Source organism: Babjeviella inositovora (genome assembly GCF_001661335.1).
Source record: "Babjeviella inositovora NRRL Y-12698 unplaced genomic scaffold BABINscaffold_4, whole genome shotgun sequence".
Taxonomy (NCBI): Eukaryota; Fungi; Ascomycota; class Pichiomycetes; order Serinales; genus Babjeviella; species Babjeviella inositovora.
In genome coordinates, this window is record NW_017566841.1 from 29,163 (window position 1) to 47,202 (window position 18,040).

The 18,040-nt window shown below is 47.9% G+C and overlaps 9 protein-coding genes across 9 annotated transcripts; 4 read left to right on the forward strand and 5 right to left on the reverse strand.

Annotated features, from left to right (window-relative positions):
- Positions 1–252: 252 nt before the first annotated feature.
- On the reverse strand, positions 253–1,266 carry ARC19 (Arc19p; the record flags this gene model as incomplete). The annotated part of the gene is made up of 2 exons (XM_019126992.1): positions 253–958; positions 1,262–1,266. The coding sequence occupies 2 exons, from the start codon at positions 1,264–1,266 to the stop codon at positions 487–489; spliced, it is 477 nt and encodes a 158-aa protein (XP_018985802.1). The 3' UTR covers positions 253–486.
- A 5-nt stretch (positions 1,267–1,271) lies between these two features.
- Positions 1,272–3,430, forward strand: BABINDRAFT_160755 (uncharacterized protein). Its single transcript, XM_019128425.1, has one exon. The coding sequence runs from the start codon at positions 1,299–1,301 to the stop codon at positions 3,144–3,146; it is 1,848 nt and encodes a 615-aa protein (XP_018985803.1). The 5' UTR covers positions 1,272–1,298; the 3' UTR covers positions 3,147–3,430.
- Positions 3,431–3,608: 178 nt separating this feature from the next.
- BABINDRAFT_160756 (signal peptidase complex catalytic subunit) lies at positions 3,609–4,183 on the reverse strand. The gene is made up of 2 exons (XM_019128426.1): positions 3,927–4,183; positions 3,609–3,875 (listed from the first exon to the last, which is right to left on the reverse strand). The coding sequence occupies exons 1-2, from the start codon at positions 4,133–4,135 to the stop codon at positions 3,647–3,649; spliced, it is 438 nt and encodes a 145-aa protein (XP_018985804.1). The 5' UTR covers positions 4,136–4,183; the 3' UTR covers positions 3,609–3,646.
- A 442-nt stretch (positions 4,184–4,625) lies between these two features.
- CCE1 (cruciform cutting endonuclease) lies at positions 4,626–6,133 on the reverse strand. The gene is made up of 2 exons (XM_019128427.1): positions 6,008–6,133; positions 4,626–5,964 (listed from the first exon to the last, which is right to left on the reverse strand). The coding sequence occupies exons 1-2, from the start codon at positions 6,075–6,077 to the stop codon at positions 5,087–5,089; spliced, it is 948 nt and encodes a 315-aa protein (XP_018985805.1). The 5' UTR covers positions 6,078–6,133; the 3' UTR covers positions 4,626–5,086.
- Positions 6,114–6,748, forward strand: BABINDRAFT_124287 (uncharacterized protein). Its single transcript, XM_019126966.1, has one exon. It carries the CDS (start codon positions 6,356–6,358, stop codon positions 6,680–6,682), a length of 327 nt encoding a protein of 108 aa, XP_018985806.1. The 5' UTR covers positions 6,114–6,355; the 3' UTR covers positions 6,683–6,748.
- On the reverse strand, positions 6,610–9,919 carry DAL81 (Dal81p). The gene has a single exon (XM_019128428.1). The coding sequence runs from the start codon at positions 9,675–9,677 to the stop codon at positions 6,816–6,818; it is 2,862 nt and encodes a 953-aa protein (XP_018985807.1). The 5' UTR covers positions 9,678–9,919; the 3' UTR covers positions 6,610–6,815.
- A 203-nt stretch (positions 9,920–10,122) lies between these two features.
- On the reverse strand, positions 10,123–10,710 carry BABINDRAFT_160759 (uncharacterized protein). Its single transcript, XM_019128429.1, has one exon. It carries the CDS (start codon positions 10,533–10,535, stop codon positions 10,359–10,361), a length of 177 nt encoding a protein of 58 aa, XP_018985808.1. The 5' UTR covers positions 10,536–10,710; the 3' UTR covers positions 10,123–10,358.
- A 714-nt stretch (positions 10,711–11,424) lies between these two features.
- PEA2 (Pea2p) lies at positions 11,425–13,693 on the forward strand. Its single transcript, XM_019128430.1, has one exon. It carries the CDS (start codon positions 11,623–11,625, stop codon positions 13,375–13,377), a length of 1,755 nt encoding a protein of 584 aa, XP_018985809.1. The 5' UTR covers positions 11,425–11,622; the 3' UTR covers positions 13,378–13,693.
- A 228-nt stretch (positions 13,694–13,921) lies between these two features.
- BABINDRAFT_160761 (uncharacterized protein) lies at positions 13,922–17,788 on the forward strand. The gene has a single exon (XM_019128431.1). The coding sequence runs from the start codon at positions 14,281–14,283 to the stop codon at positions 17,641–17,643; it is 3,363 nt and encodes a 1,120-aa protein (XP_018985810.1). The 5' UTR covers positions 13,922–14,280; the 3' UTR covers positions 17,644–17,788.
- Positions 17,789–18,040: the final 252 nt, after the last annotated feature.

Genomic DNA, 18,040 nt, shown 5'->3' on the forward strand with positions numbered 1-18,040 from the left:
TGATCTAATAAAGGAGATATCTTGAGTTTCCAGTTTGCTAATGAATTAAAATATATATCTTTGTATCTTCTGAATTGGCCCAAATCTGAATCTAAGTTTATCAATAAAATCAAGGTTAGCCCTTCAATGCTGACTTCTGGTTACCCCGCGCAGTTATTAGAATACAAAGTTATGACGCCTCGAGAGAAGCCTCCACGCTAATGTGATTTATATTCTTCTAAATTGGGATATTAGCAATCTACGGATCAAACCCTCGCCTAATAAACTTGAAGTCAATCTATTGAAACTATTCGAATGAGAAAACCAAAAACTATGCCGTATCAAAGTACAGCCAGCCCAAGGACGCAACTACATCACGGTACATAAATCAACATACTACCATATACATGAATGAAAGCACCACGGGCTGTAACAGAATATCTAAGAGATCTTAGGGGCACAAAAAATACGGGGCTCAGCTTTGCCGTGGCTTCTCCTTGGTGCCGCTTAATCGAACGGGGTCAAGTACGCCTCCGCAACAAATCTCGCTCTAGCATTCAAAAACAACTTGATCTCACTGATCTCCCTGTCAACGTCCTCCATGAACTCTATGATGAAGTCCACCAACTTGTGCTTCAACATCTGTTCCGTGTGGAAGTTTGTGATCAAGAAACTAATATCATAGCCTTTGATCGGCACCCTTCTCAAGATGAAAAAGTTCTCGGCTCTACCGGTCAAGAATCTGGTGAACTTGTGCACCAAAATCTCCTCAATGTCATCAGCCTGCTTAATCTTGATAGAAACCCTGATGGAGTTCACACTTGGCTCAATAAACACCTTTTCATTGTCGTTTCTGGAAATCGTCATGTTGTTGAGCAACAACTCAGGTGACTCACCCGCTTCGATTTCCGGTCTGTTGTGTCTCTCTGCCACTTGCGATGCAAAATCCTCTAAGCAAATGGCGGCTGTAAGCGAGCTTCTAACGGCGGTTAAATACGGTTTTAATGACTGGGACTAGGTCTAACTGTTGGTACAACCGCACCAAACAATTGGCATGTTAGTTTTCATTCAATTGATCATCATGGATAAGAAGCACGTACCATTGTGTAGTGGTCTAATCAGGGGACAAGGATTTCAGGAGAACAGCTACTTATCGGGCTTTATCAAGGAGCCGAACCCATAGCCGAGCCACCCAACACAACTCGGCGGTGCACGACCACATTGCAGAAAAAGTCCAGAAAAAATAGCCAGTATTTATTAGGAGAAGGCTTTTTTGAAATACCCCATATTTCTTTCTCTACCACACCAATATTCATATAATGGCCTGGGAATCAGTCTTAGATGAACAGGGAAGGACATATTACTTTGACTCCGTTACCCAGGAGTCCACCTGGGAAAAGCCCGCCGAGCTTTTGACTGACTTGGAACGTGCTCTTTTGACGCTTCACTGGAAGTTGTACACAGCCGATGGGGGCCAAGACTACTACTACAATGAGAAAACCCAGGAATCTACCTGGGAAATCCCAGCGGATGTGCAAAGCTATCTAAACGGAAAGCATCTGGATAGACAATCAGAAGTGGAGCCTCTTAAAGAAAAAGCCGTGCTGGAAATAACCGAGGGAACGGCTGAATTCAAACCTATTGAGGTGGAATCAATCGTTGAAAAAGAGGTGAAATTGGAAGCCCCAACAGTTCCTGTAACCCTCGCAGATGATTCAGCGTTGCTAAATCCCCCGGTATACGAATCGTTGGAAGCCGCTAGAGCGGCATTTGTGAATCTTCTTCGAGCCAACGAAGTGGATGCAACTTGGTCCTTCAGTAGAGTCATGAAGGAGTTTATCCAAAATCCCATCTACTGGGCACTCCCCGATGCGTTGGTCCGAAAAGAGATTTTCGAGTCATATCTCTCCACCAGAACCAAAGACGAATTATTGAAGGAGAACAAGTCCAAGGAAAAGTTCCAGGAAGCTTTTTTGGCAGTGCTTGCCAACTACGACGAGATTAAGTACTACACCCGTTGGCCCACCGCCAAGCGATTGATTTCTGACGAACCGATCTACTTGCATTCCGCTATTTCAGACAAGGAAAAACGGGGCATTTTTCAGGGCTACGTGGATGGGATGCGCAAAGCCCGTGAAGAGAGACTTGCAGAGGTCCGCAAACAGGCAACTTCTGAACTCTCAGAGTACTTCAGTTCCACCCTTGAGTTGGACGTGAACGATTCGTGGCCCACCACCTTGAGTCACATCCTCAAGGACCCACGATTCAGGGCTAACAAAAACTTTGTTGTGCTACACAACATGGACATCCTCGCGATGTATGAAAAATCGTTGGATCGCATTCATGAAAACTTGTACAAGCAAATTAAAACCTTACAAGAAAGAACCTATCGCCAGGATCGACTTGCGCGCGACGCTTTCAAGGAGCTTTTAGTCGAGTTAAAGGCCAAGGGAAAGATCAACGCCAGTACCCTTTTCAAAGACATCTTCTTGGTGATATGCGATGATGACCGTTTTTTGGACCTCGTTGGACGGAACGGGTCCACTCCTTTGGAATTGTTCTGGGATATGGTGGACGAGGAGGACCAGGTGTTGCGCATAAAAAAGGATATCATCAATACCATTCTCTTGGAGCAGAAGTTCAATCTTGCAGGGGCCACGTTCGAAGAGTTTGTAGCCTTTTTGGGCACCCTCAATGATGTGAGAGTCAAGGAATTTACGCTTGACGGGGGCCTGGAGTTGAGAATCATCAGAGATAAAATTCTTCAGGACTTGGAGTTACAGCGAGAGCAAGAAATTCTCCAGAAGAAGAGATATTTGAGCGGGCTTGCCGAGGATCTTGTATCGTACTTGTTAAAGCATCATCAAATATTGAACCTCTCAGTGGATGCAAAGTTTGAGGACGAATCAGTGCAAGCAAAGCTCAAAGAGTTGGAGATCTATAAGATCATGCTGGACGTAGAGACATCTGAACCTGAGGGTATAGATGCGTTGTTCAGGGGCAGTTTTGAAAAGTTTACGTTGTACTTGAAGGAGGAACAAAAGAAGATCGTGTCACACTCCAACCCACTTGACACCGACAGATTAAAGCGGTTTGAGTCGCGGAAGAGAGGATTTTCGGAAGTAACGGCGGCCCCTACCAAGAAGGAGGTGGAGCTTGATTATTAAAAGTATAACACTGAATCTATGTTGATGTCATGAACTGGTTGGCCAAAAGAATCAATATACCATACCCTGCTGAAATGTTTTGCCCCAGACCTATTTTTTCGGGCATTCTCTAAACCCAGAAACCATTTATACTAAGCGAAAATCACATTTGTAGATTTAGCAGGTAACAAATATTGGAATAAAAATCCCTAAATGTGCTGGCCCAGAGACTCTCGTTACTGATTTATACTTTTGCCTGATAACAAGTTAATCCACCTAGACAGACTAAGCTAGGTGTATTTAATGAGCTAGGGGCGGAGTTTATGTAAGGAAGGTGAGAAAAAAAGCGGAAATACAGAGCCCGACATAGAGCGGATTTTATCAACGGTCTCTACATAGAGCTTATAATATTCATATATTCTTTCCTCTGGAATTCTGACTGCATATCCTCTTCGGCAACTATCTCATTTTTGTTACTTCTCCAAAAAAAAAAATACGCGCTTGAAAGAAGACATCTTCATTTACTCCCTTTGGAAGAGTGAACTCAAGGCCAACAATCCCAAAAGCCCAAACTTGAAGTACTGGTTCTCGGTGATTAAAATGGTCACGTACCCGACCCTAGGCATGTAACCGTAAACAGTCCCCATAATATCCTTATCCTTGTCAAGATATTGCTGCTTTCTTTTGTACAAGCCCAAATCGTCAACCGGATTGTTGTCACCCTTTGTTAGTAAGAATTGCTTCTTGTCGCTATAATAGTTAGTATCCATTGCCTTTTATCGTCACAAACGGGTTACATACTTGTGGTGTTCTCTCAAGACTCTATGGACGATTGGGATAGGCTTTCCCTCAATATTGTAGACAACCACGTCACCAACGGCATTTCTCGCGTTCCGGTTCCACAAGAATAACAAGTCACCTCTCTGAAAGGCAGGCTCCATAGAGCCGGTCAAAACCACCACGATCGGCGACTCGGCATTGGTCACAATAGACAACCCTTTCCAGGTCATAAACGCCGTGGACAATACGAGAATGAGGTTCAACCCCTGAAGCAACTGAAGACGAAGATTCATAGTGAATAGGTGGGTTGTGGGCGTAATTGAGTGGTGACTACTCCTCCGCTTTGTACACGTTATCTTAAGCGATACAGACGACAGGATACGTAGAGTGTATGATCACGTGATATCCGCATTAGGCAATGTCTGCTTTTGGCTCATTCGGGGTTTTATCATTTAGTGAAACAGGCCCTGTGGTACACAATGTTTAAGGTATTTTACAATAATTAGAGTGTTTGATACTAGGAATTTAGAATACGGGGGTTATCCTCAAATATAATGCATAGGGTACCTTATAAGTTTAGAACATAGCTATGGTTTGACTGAAAAAGAAATACCTCAAGATATGTACGTTCAATTACAGTCTTTCCCGCTGGAGTCACGAAACTTACACCTGTCTGCGGAATAAAAGCAAGGTTCAAGAAAGAATACATTATATATAATTGGAAATAGGCATTGCATATATACAATGTTGCGTTTGGAAGTACGGTGTACCCCATTTATATGGAAGCGAAATAAAAGTGATTAATCTACTCGGTCTTTCGGAAATCTCAAAGTCCCCTTAATTTTTTCATTTAAGATGACCTAGAAACGTAAGATAATGTGTTCCATAGATTCATAATGACACACAATATCTCTGTGGACGGTGGTCATATTGGTACTGATGAAGCTTGGTAGTGACTGAAAAATGGAAAGCAACAAACCGATACTAGTAAACAGTCGAAATAAGATCCGATACTATTCTGGCCAATCTACCAGTAGCAACTATTCAAACTGTTACGTGGCACAGAATCATGCATGGCTCACACGGGACCAGTTTCCACAGGTATAATCAACACAGGGTCTACTCACAAAATTACCGTTTCGTGGAAATACACATAACACGTGTTGATATCCCACTAGGTATCATCGCAAATTAAGTTCCCTCCTTTTATCCATCCCAGCGAGCATTTCTTCCAAAGACCCCTTACCCGTCTCTACCAACCGCTGGAGCTCCCTTCTGTTGCATTGCCACTGGTGAAACGCTAATCCATGCAACAAAGAATCTACCAAATCATCGCCCTTTTCGGTTTCTCCCGTACCAACTTCTTTCTCAGAATCTTCCCCCTTCATTATGGTTTTGTACAACTTCTTCGACTGACTCCGAAGCTTCTTCACCTTAGGGTCCACATTCACCACCTTCTGCTGGTACTTTTTGTTAAGCTCAAACGGAATATCCTCCCCGTGTAGATATCCCTCGAGCCACCGGGCAACCATATTGACTCTAAGGGTCTTTGACTTGGTCGCAGTAAGCTTCTCCTCGGTGCACCAGTAGCGCACCATCTCTGCTGGCGATGATGAGTCCACACGCGTCTTTTCTCTCGCGGGGTCCAGCTTCTTCACTGCATAGATGCTGGCGTGGAGCATGTTTTCAAGCATTATTACACGGAGTACGTGCTCAAAAACGTTCTTTGAAGAACCTGAGCGGAGCCTTTGGCGCTCAATCAATACTAAATCGGGAACGGCGTAAGCCGAATTATACACAATCTGGTTGACTATGTCGTAGGCGATCTGGGAGTATGCCAGCGGGGAGTATACGGGCGTGGAGTTTCCGCAGTATCTGTCCACATCAATCTTTCGCCATTCCTCAATCGTAGGTTTAGCACCATTTTCCATCAAAAGGCGGCAGAAAGAGAAGTTTCGGATTCCCATATCAATAGATAATACGCTGTATGGCTTACGGTTGGGCGCTATGAAGCCAGTAGAGAGGGCCGCTACCAAGTCACTTTTGTTGCCAGTTGGGGCTATCACGTTAGTATAGCACACAAGGGGAAATTGAATACGTACACACACCACAATGGCGACAGAAAGCTTTCAATGTGTCATTTCTCGCCTTCAGTAAGACCGGGGAGAGCATGGGAGTAGTTGGATGCTGTGACGGACATGTGTCTCAGGGTATAGGTGTGTTTTTGTACGAGCCGTGGGGTTTCGTGGAAACATCCTAAAGGCTCTTCGCTTTCGCGAATTACGTATCGCGCAAGGCGACCGAGCCGTGATTTAGCGGAGTAGGTCTTTTAGGAAACTCAACTTCAGGTGCGTAAATCGTTCTATATAAAATATGTGATAAAAACCTTTTTGCAAATTTACACGTTGGGTCGGCGATTTCTAGCTCTTTTTTCAAAATGAGGGGTGAGGATGAATTACCTTCCTATTTCTTGTCTAAGGATTGCTGATAATTCGGTGGAGAATTATGTATTACAAGTTTATTGCGTATCCTTCATGGTTGGTGAGACCCATTATAGGCCCCCTTTTCATTCCACTCTTCACTTTGTGCAGCATCGCCTACATATTTCATTTTATGCATGTCAAAAACGACCCATTTTGCTGGTTCAAACTCTTTCCTTACATTTCAATATAAGACACGAATCTCCACGACCCATTCTGAGTAATCGCTGCTTCATTAGTTCTCTCCCGGGTATATACTGCTTCTACCTCTCGAACTTAATTATCGATTACAAGTGAATGTGGTTGATGATTAGTATAATACATGCCATTTATTAATACATTATCCACTATCACACCCTTACTAACTCCAAGCTCCACCTAGACCTATCACAAGTACCTCCGGATATCCGTTGTGCGCCTGGCCTTCCATTTATCCCGCAGGGCTGGACTGCGACGACACTTGCTTTCCTGCCGATACCTGGTTCATCACAGGCGAGCGGCGTGCTTGGGCATTCATTCCCGGGTTACCCTGCGGATGCGCACTGTGGGAGTTCATACTATGCGTATGATTCCCTCCTGGACCCTGCAGGTGATTTGGGTGCATTTGGCCCTGGATTTGGCCCTGGATTTGGCCTTGCGGATGGGCAGAGTTACCCTGGTTTCCATGCCCGCGCATGATCATGCCCGGATTGATATCGCCCATCGATCGTTGTTGCTGGATGATCTGCTTAGGCTGCAAGGCTTGTGGTGACTCAGCATACCGCGCGAATGGTTGCGGAGAAAACAGCCGTGGAGAGAAGGACAGTGGCGTGTAGTTCGGGTTAGGGCCCGGGCTGGGTGACTGTGCAACCGTCTCGGTGAGCAAGCCCGGTATATGGAGCAACATCATGTCGAGCTTCTCCAACGCGCTCGCAGCTTGGTCAAAACCCTTGGCACTGACTCGCAACGTCCAGCGGTAATTGAATATCTGGTCCTTGAAAAAGGCTGCCTCCTGAGGCCCCGGGGCGGTGTAGAACAAGATCGCGGCAAAGGTGCCGATCAATGCAAAGTTCGCCGTCGCAGAAGAATGCCAGAACGCATGGATATGCTCCGGACGCAAGTCACGCACAAACTCGACCGCTGCGAGCAAGCGCGTTTTGGCCGCTGCGCGACACACCTGCACCAACTCGCGTGGTGTTTCGTGCGTCAAACACGTGATAATTTTACGGTGCAACGTGATCTCTGTCGCAAAGTACGCAAGCTGGAGATAGCCGTTCGGGCACAACTTGCGCGGTTGCATGGATGCCATATGCAACGCGGTTGGTAACGAGTGATACCAATTGCGGAGCTTGAGTTGCAATGGCTTGGCTAATTTTAATACGTGGTCGATGCGCGTAACGGTCTGCATCGCGTGCATCGTGAAAAATGTATCCAAAATCTCGCTGACGATGATACTGAGAGAAATCATTTCACGGAAGAGAAACTTGCCGTTTTCAATGTCGGTGGAGCCCTCCTGCGCGTCACCATCACCAGGCTTTTCAGGGAAGTCTTCTTCGCTCACAGGCTGCACGAGCCAGTCACGACCGATTGCAATGTGGGATGGACGCGACTCCGTAAGTGATAACCACTTGTCTTGCATGAACACGGCCCATGCAAGGCGTCGGCGCAAGCCGCGCTCCCACTTGGGGAGGCGCCATGTGGCGCAGTTCAAGCCGAGCCCAAGCTCCTCTGCAAGCGCCACCACCTGCAGGCACATGACCCAGTTGCGTGCATGGTCTGGTCTGCACTGCAAGAGAAGTAAGCCGGCCTGCACCGCTGACAATTTCGGACGCTCAATCACATCACTAAACGTGCGGATTGCAATGCGATTGAGCTGCGCCACGTCAGGCTTCGGGTACTGGCTCAACTGCGGGTCATAGTCCCACCACAGCGTCGCAAGCACATACACCGCCGCTAGAAGTGGCGCGCTGAACTCGCGGTGCGTACGGGAGTACTTCTCGAGGAACACCTTCTTGTGGAGAATCGGGAACGACGGGTGGATGATGCGGAAGTAGAGGTCGATGAGTACTTGCCCGTGAGGCGCGACAAGGCGCTCCACCGCATCCACATCCTGCTCCGAACGACTGAAAAGGTCGTCTGTGTAATCGTCACGGAGCGTGAACTGCACATTATCACCGACCTTGCGTAGCGAGATCGTCGGTGAAAGCTGCACGGAGTCAACCTTGTCAAGACGCATCTGGTTTAGGAGAGAGGTATCAAACACACTTGTGGGGCCAACATAAAACGACGAGCGGGGGTACTGGAGTGAAAGAGTTTTCTTGAGAAGCAGGTGTGGCATGCTGGAGTAGTCGGTTACCGGCTGAACGTCACGGATCGGGTGCTGATTGATCTGCGTATTAGGGGGCACTTGGAAGGAAGGCTGGAAGTGTGGATTTACGTGCGGAGTCACGCTAGGGGTCGGTGCAATGTCTGCGGGTGACGCACTACGGCGGCGTTTTGTCCCCTCATCAACAAGTGCAATACTGCGCTTCATGGTGGTATCAGAGTAGGTACAACGGAGACCCTTGGTTTCACACTGAACACAATTGTTGGTGGCAGGGATGATGACACATTTGGTTTTGCGTCGACGGCAGTGATCACATGGGCGGACTTTTGAGCGAGGAAGGGTTTCCTTTTTGCCGTCTGGCAGGCTTTGGGTCTCCTGCGAGGGAGGAATTTGCACCCCAGGTGCAGCTTGTGCCGCTGGCACGTTTTGTACCGAGGGAGGTCTCACCGAGGGAGATCTTTGCACTGAAGGTGCGTTTTGGACAGGTGCTTTTTGCACAGCGGGTGGTTGCGTTCCTTGTGGCTGCGAAGCTTGCTGCATTTGAGTTTGTGAGTGCGGAATCTTTTCCTCAGATTGCTGCTTCTGCCGCTGTTGATGCTGTTGGGGTTGTTGTAACTGCAGTTGTTTTGAATTCAGTCGTTGCACCGGTTGGGGTTTAGGGGCCAGGGTGCCTCTTTCAGTGTCTTGTGCAAACTCCGGTCTCGCATACAGCTGTGTGCTCGTGTCGTGGGCCTCTTCGGGCTTTTCCCCTGCCAAATTCTCGAGAAACGTAAAGTCATTGTGGTCCAAGCCCCAGGCGTAGTCGATGGCGGAAGCCATCGGTGAGCTTATTCCCAAGCTAGACACCCCAGAGCTACCAGGTGCGCCGCGATACTCGTCATCCTTGTAGCCATGGTTGCTGCTATTGGTGGCTGCAGCGTAGGGTTTATGATGCGAAAAGAGCGATGGAGAGTCGTTTCCGGGGTGTTTGGGATCCTCTGAGTTCATTGCAGGGTCCTTGTCTCAAATCCACCAGTCTAGAGTGTGATGGCGTTGTTGACTAAAAAAATGGGGTGGCTCTCCAATTTCAGCTTGCAAATGTGGACATTTTTTCCGGTGCGCGGACGCTTGCTTTGGGAAAGCGCGACATATAGTCCGGGTGTAACGAAGAGACAATTGTGTGCTGCAACTAATTATGAGGAGACAGATAGACCATTTTTATATATTGAAAAATACATATTGAAGAGAAAAATATAACCTGTATACCTTGGGGTCCTTACTGGGTAGATGTATGTATTGGGGCTTGCAAGCGGCATCCTGGGTCAGCTCTCAGCCATGGCGTAATTTGATGTTCGTAACTTGACGTGCATATTCTAGCCTGTACTGTCATCCATGAGGGATGCCATCTCCGCTTCTTTATTTCTTACAGTTATCAATGCACATGGATTACGGACACGTGTTATGACAAAACCTGTCATTTCTATACTTGTCCGTATTCTGTTGCTCAGCAGAGTGAGCTAATCCCTTTTCGATATTCTCTCTCGCCTAATACAAATGTAAGTTTGTCTTAAATCTAACCCGGTGATTTACTTAGTTCACCCCTAGACGCAATGGCCAACGCTGGGATAGAAGGCTTGGCACTAAGAGCCGGTATTTATAGGCCATTGTGTGCGTGTATTATACCCGGAACTATCTGAGTTCATCATGGATGTCGAGGTAAAATTTCGGTATTGAAGCTTGCTTCTTTGAGTACAAATCGATTGAAAAGCCTACAGAGTTTGTGTGTACCATAGTAGAAGGCACATCTTGGTTAAGGGATGTGGCGAGTGACATGCTTGACATGAAGTTGGTTTTTAGACGAGGCATCGCTAAGCTATAATTCGCTCGAGAATGAGACAAAATGAAAAACTCTGTTTTCATTATGCTAGCCTGTTATTGTACTATCGTCTCCTATTTACCATATCCTGTTCTAGTTTAATAACCAATCGAATGAGACTTTGGAATTATAACGTAAAGTCTTGTCTCGGTCAACAGCACCCGAAATTATAAGGATCTCTCACCACGGGACTGCATTTGCGACTACGTAATAGCCACCCTGTGGTAGAGAAAAGACAGGTTTTAATAGAACTAATTTAACCAAATCCTTCAAAAAAAAAAAGAAAAAAAAGAACAGAACCACATCAATTAGATCATATATGGATGATAACCAGACTACATGGTTGGTGTGAAATTGAGGCATCAATACGTATACGTATGTATCGCCATCACCTTCGATTAAAAACAATTGGGGGGGGGGGTTAACTTCACGCTAACCATGCAGCACATAACTTATACTGTATAACCACTATACTAATATCCTCCTAGAAGCTTCTAAACCTCCTTTCGCAGTTTATCTAAAGTAGGTCCCAGGTCCTGTCGAAAGAACCCGCATATCCAACAGTCGTACCCAGATTTCAAGCGTATCACGTGCCATCCACAGAACATGCTCTGACCCGTACAAAAGCTGAAATCATGGGATCCCGGGCGGGATACATTATTTCTGTTATTACTAACATACATGCCAACAGCTCATTTATTAATATCATTAAATCATTGAATTAAATATGCTTATTACCACATTCCAATCTTCTGAGTAGTCCGCTGATACATTTCGTTTGCATTCTACGGTTTCCCTTTCCAGACACGCACATTGAACGCGCTAAGAAAAATCAAAAATCCTCGGAAAAGAAAATAACTCTCACACCACACCGAACTACTTCCACACAACCTTACAGTCCCGCTTTCTGACCAAAATCCTCTTCAGATACATTTCACGTACAGCTTTGAATAGTTATTTGATACGGGCCCTGCTTACTACCAGACTCGTATCAGCGGCTAATTTGACGCCAGCAGAAAGCATCCACTTTTCCTAACCGCCTTTGCTCCTTACTTCCCGATCGCCAAAGCTTGCCGCATGTCAAACCCGGTAGCACCATCGGGCTTGTTTTTTATCACAAACTCGCCGTTTCAAGTGGGCTGTCCAGATCCGGTGCCTGTGGAGGATGAAACACTGATGTGTGCCTCCTTGAAACAAGACTATACAGAGAACCTGGTAATTGAAGAGAATACGTCAATGTACTCCGAAGTATACGAACCTCTCAATCGGGAGCTTCTTGACGGACATTTGCTTGACATTACTGAGCGGAGCTTGCGCGAAGCCCCGGACCAACTACTATCCAATAAGCTCCGTGCTGAACTTTCTGTGGACGACTCCCACGCCAACGTCATGGAGCTCCGCTTGCTAATTGAACACTCATTGATACAGAAGACACCGACTGATGGTTACCGGGATCTCTCGCAAATCCTCTCTCTAGGCGAGCTTGATGAGCTCAAGAAACGCATTTCCAAGAGCAAACTCGCCTGTGCCAAGCTTGAAAAGCGGATCGCTATCGTCATTGAGCTTCTCACTTCACCCCATTCCGACGTAACCCAGCTAACACATCTCAGAGCCACCTACGACGCGATCCACAAACGTATAAGAGAGGTTACAACAAAGATAGAAAGCGACACTTTGAAGCTCAATAACCACCACTTCTCGTGCTTGTCTCTTGGCTACATTGATAAATTACACATACATAACGACAGTCATGGCATTATCGGCCCTGCTACCAAAAACTACGATGTTAGTGATAGCTTCGCCAACAAGAGTTACTCACTGCGCACCCCCGGCCAAGGCAGATCCAGTGTGATACTCGATGGGTTGTTTGCGCACATTGCCGGTTTAGCGGTACAGCGAGGGCTTCCTTTGCCAGCACCCGAAGATAACGACGCGAGTTCTCCAGGAAAGGTAGCCTGGGTGCAGAAATGCATCGACAGCATTATTGCGACAGGGGCCCCAGCAGTCCCCCCAACCCAGTTCTTCGACGGTGCATCAGCCTTACAGACATCCTCCAGAAATAACAGCTACGACACTCCGAGCACAGACTCGGCAGATGGCCCTCTTCCTCCGTCAGCCAGTACCGCTGCCAGCTACTACGACGACCCAACCGGATTCTTTCCGCATCATGAAAACACCTCCTTCACTTCTGATGTCCCGGTAGAAAACCCTGGAAAACTGATAGTAGAACTTAAAACAGCGTTGAAGGACCTCCAGTTTGCCCACCAGTACCTAGTATCGTCTTTTGAAACGGAGCGCAAAAAGTTTGACGTGACAGTGAAGGAATACAAGACGAAAAATGAAGTGATGCAGCAGAAATTGCAACAGACGAATAAGGCTTTGAAGGTTTCCACCAAGAAGTCAATCAAGACCGAAATTGAGCGTTCCGAGTTGGAGACAAAGTTTGGAGGCGCCTCGGAAGAGGTGCATGATTTGAGAAAGCAGTTGTACAACCTCCGGTTAGACAGCATGGGCTATAATTTGTCGAACGGTGTTAAGAGCAGCCCTAGCTTGCCCAAGTCTCCTGTTTCCAATGGCTTTAAGTCCGGCAGCATTGATAACCTCTTGTCTCCGTCCTATGGCCGCGAGCCTGGCACACCCCTCACCACTGGAGTTCCGTTTTCGCCTACTGTCTCTGCCATGAGCGATCTGACGAGTGTGGGGATTTTGCGTCTGGAGTTTAAGAAGATGCTTGCGGAGATGGAGGAGAAGTATGAGACGCAATTGGAAATGGAACGAACTGAGAGAAAGAAGGTGGAGAGACAGTTGTACGAGCAACAACAAAGAAATTAGGCATCTCCTCCAGAAGTCTACCCGAATAGAACGATCTCACTCCTTCCCAATTAGAATCTCGAAACTGTCCAGTTGTTACTGCAAACATTACCCTCGTTTAGTTTGGCGCCATCTTTCCTTAATGAACTCAGCTCGTTTTCCAACAACCCACCTAGCTGTTACTTTATTCCACCGAGTACTGGCGTTATATGGAAAATACGACCCAACGTTTAATCTACCCCTGCGATTTTCTATTTTAAGCAGCGTTTTACGTATGTTGCATCTTCTGTATTTTATATTATAGACTTTTGGCGTTAATTATAAAATAAATACGCGTATTTTATAGAGTAATGTACAAAAATAGTTAGCAATATATATATATATATATAGAGTTCCCAATTTATTAAGTTAGAATTACCAAGTTTTAGTGCGATGACAATTATACAGTTGGTTAATTAAATATCGTATATGTACATCAAGTATCGCGCGATCATTACCTTTCCAATGACCTGCACGTAGCATAAATTCATATTGGTGACTGCCTAGACACTTATCCAGTTCCCCTGGCTTATCCTCTTTCCCAGGTCTTCCAGAAATATAACAGCCGATTTTCCCTTTGGTTAAAGGTCAACAACGCACTGTTTTGATTCCCTTCCGCCTTGGTTCATTTTCTTGCAACCTGTGCTGTTCCTATTGCTGTGCTAGCTAGCTTGAGTTTGACCCTTGACGCCTCCTCCACTTGGGCCAGAACCCCTTTTTTTCTTCATTCCTCCTCCATTTCTTCCCCCTTTATACAATATTTGCCAGGCTGGTACAGTTATAGCACTTGTTGAACTACCTTGCTACTAAAACCTCACTTAAGGCTCCAACGGAATCACTTGGTTTTGGTTGTAAAACCTATACAGCATTTAAAGTACTCACCATATGTCTCGCTCACCCTATGACTCGATGACGTTTGGGAACACGCTCTCCCTCCGCGTGGATTCCGCAGTGAGTGCGATAAGTCTCAGTCCCAACGGGCGTGACGCAGTCCTTGCGGGACGTAAAGGCTTGTACGTGGTTGATATGGATGACCCGTTCTCGGCGCCGCGCTGGATTCAGCATGCGACATCGTGGGAGGTTGCGGACGTGCAGTGGTCACGACATGCGGCAAAGCCGTCGTGGGTAGTGTCGACGTCGAATCAGAAAGCAATGGTATGGAACCTTGCGCGGTCATCGTCGCGCGCCCTCGAACACGTGCTCCACCGCCATGTGCGTGCAATCACAGACATTAACTTCCACCCCACGGACCCCGAGATCCTTGCGACTTGTTCCGTCGACACGTTTACATTCGTGTGGGATATGCGCGCACCGCGTAAACCGTGCCACCTGTTTCCAGACTGGCGCACGGCTGCGACGCAGGTCAAATGGAGCTATGCGGACCCACATGTGCTCGCGTCATCGCACGAGAACTACTTCTACATCTGGGACACGCGCAAGGGCGCGAAGCCGTTGCACACGGTGCAGGCGCACACGGCCAAGATCAACGGGCTCGATTTCAGTAAGACCAGCGCATCGCAGCTTATCTCGTGCTCTAATGACATGACTGTCAAAATCTGGGACTACGAGACGAGTATTGAGAAGCCTGCACACGTAATTCGCACGGAGTTCCCGGTGGCGCGCGCGCGCTACCTCCCGTTTGGTGACGATGGGTGCGGAATTCTGCCACTCAGCGGAGGTAGCAACGCCGTCTATATCGCGAACTACCGCGACAGCGCGGACGCGGCAATGAAGCCGACATACGTGTTCAAGGGTCATAGCATGCCCGTACGTGACTTTCTCTGGCGTGAGCGCTACGCGGCGTATCCCGCAACGGACGACCGCGAGTTCCAGCTCGTGACCTGGGCGAAAGACCGCGACTTGCGGTTGTGGAAGACCAACGACGAGTTGTATGCGCGCACCGGCTTGGTCCGCAACAACACGTTTGTTGACTTGTTCGACGAGAACCCGCACCCGCACGACCCCAAGGAGGCTCCCTACAGCTACGACACGTTCAGCGTGGAGCCCTCGACTGAGGGGGTTTTTAGAAACCGCAAGTATCTGTTTGTGTCCAAGGGTAGTGCGAATAAGTTCAGCCATCTTGACTGGATCTCTGGGGTGCGCATTGGGTCGGGTAATGCCGGGACGAACTTTTTTGATCACCAGCCGGCGAACCTCGGCGAGGAGGTCAGTTTAGTGGGCCACAAGTTCCCGAAAATCCGCTTTGAGAAGATCTCTGTCTCAACGGGGCGCCTTGTGGTGTCGCTCAATGGTGCATGGAGTGGCCTGGATGAAGAGAGCGACTTGCTCTTCATCCGAGTGGAGATTGACTTTCCGCCAGAGTACCCGGCGCTCTCTCCGCGATTCGCGGTCGAGCAGAGTCATGAACTTTCGGCGGCTGTGCAGCACGAAATGGCGCTGGAGTTGGCACGTGTTGCAGACACATATGCGGAGCGCAGCCGGTTCTCGCTCGAAGCTTGTCTCCGCTGCCTCATGGGTGAGAAGCTTAACTTGGAGGAGTTTACGGACGATGAGTTAGCCATGGGCGTATTGGAGGACGCATATGACTATGCGGCGTCAAGCGCGGTCTCAGACGAGGAGGAGGAAGATGATGAGGAGGAGTTAGTGCCGTTAGTATCGATCACCGCGCGCGGTACAAGATCTGCGCCTACCGGCCGCTTTGACAGTACTCCTGTACCCAAGGGCTGTGGTGCCGTGTGGACGCGTGACGGTGGCTTGCTCTGTTTCTTTGTGTCGAAGGTGAGCAAAGAGAAGAATGTGTTGAAATTTGACTCGCAAGGGTTTGGCATCAAGGCCAAGGGCGCTCTGGCCAACCTTCTGACCGATTCACTTTCGTCTGCGTCGTCTGCATCGTCTGACAGCTTCGATGAAGATTGGAACGATATCCTTGTAAAGGACGGGCCCAAGCGTGCACTTATGCCCGGTTTGTGGAACCGTGGACTCAAGGATTATGGTGATTTCCGTAGCAAGCGCCCGGGCTCTCTTCCGACTGAACGCTCTCTTGGGACTACCACATCCAGCAAGAACACTGTGCGCATCTTCGACTATAGCCACCTCATCCCAGACAAGATCGCATTAGCGCGTGAGTACCGTATCCTAGGCGATAGCCCGGAGGTGTTGGCGCGCTACAATGCGGAGGTGGCGCGTGCTCACGGTTTTTTGGATATTGCCGACTGTTGGCGTGTTGTAGCTGTGTTACTCACCAAGGATGTGGACAACACCCCTGATGGGCTACTCAACTTGCATCCTAACAAGGCATTCCCCGAGATTCTCAAGCACGCGCACCCTGACAGCCTCCGCTTCTTCTGGGGCGGCCATCCGTTTGGGCGCAACTGGCTTGTGCGCGAAATTTTTCGCTACTACGAGCGCCTAGGAAACGTCCAGATGTTAGCGATGTTGTCGTGCGTGTTGTACGAAAATGCCGAGACCATCTTCGACCCTAGTATCCCCATTAGCGTACCGTTTAAGAAGCCGGTTTCGCTTCTGGTAGAGCGCACTACGGTTGTGGCTGTGAAAGCGACTCCCGCACCGCGCTTCAATTCACTCTCGGGCTCCGTCTCTTCCTATGCTAGCAGTGTCAAGTCTGGGTCGCCCGAGCGCTTTAGCCGCTCGCGCAAGCATATCTCCAGTGCGCAGTCGTTCGTAGACCCCTTTGCGCTGTTCTCGCCAATCAAGAAAGAAGGCATCACCAGCGTGTTAATGGGCCGCACCATGTCCGATTCGCACGCCAGGGATGGCCACTCTTCCCACAGAAACGATTCCAGACACGATCTCCACATCCCCAAAACAGCGTCTGAGACTTCTCGTTGGCCCGAAAAAAAGCGCAGCGTGGTGCACACGGTACTGATCCAGATGCTCAATGAGACAGTGTTGGATGTATACGATACCATGTACATCTCGAACTTATTGGACGCAAAGTATGAGGATCGCTACACTTACTACCGTGAGGAGTACTCAGACCTCTTGTATGCGTGGGGTTTGCCATCTAGTCGTGTCCAGGTGCTTAAATTCAACTACACGTCTGCAATGGCGTCCTCTGATGATACCCACAAGTGCGGTATTGGCCTGGTCGCTCCGCTAGCCAAACTTCAGGACTGCCACTACTGCGGCTTGCGGATCCGTAAGAGTGTGTTCGTCTGCAATGTCTGCGAACATGTATTGCACGCGAGCTGTGCCACCGAGTGGTGGGACGGGGAAAGGGAGTGTCCCAGCGGTTGTGGCTGTCTCTGTCTCGAGAAAATGCTGTGAGTAGGATGATCTGCATCTAAGGTGAATGTGATTGAAGATAGTGAAAGTGGATAAGTGACATAGTAATAATTAGTTGAAGAAATGCAGAACATCAGACAGATAAAATGTAGCCTGAGCAGAATATGAACGAATGAACTAGTAGAAGGGAAAATCTGTCCATCCGGATAGTATGAATTTTGAAAGAATAAAGAACAACAATGCCTCGTCAGGGGTATATGTGTAATTATGTAGAGTACTTTCTCCATTGTATAAGGGCATGAAATAATAAGGATAACACGGTTCTTTTTCTAATCCTATATCCGGGTAGATAGAAACTGACTTAGAATTTAGAGAGAGTATAGAAGGACCACTTGTACAACACCGGCCCCAGGTGGCCACTACCGGTAAGATTTGCCCT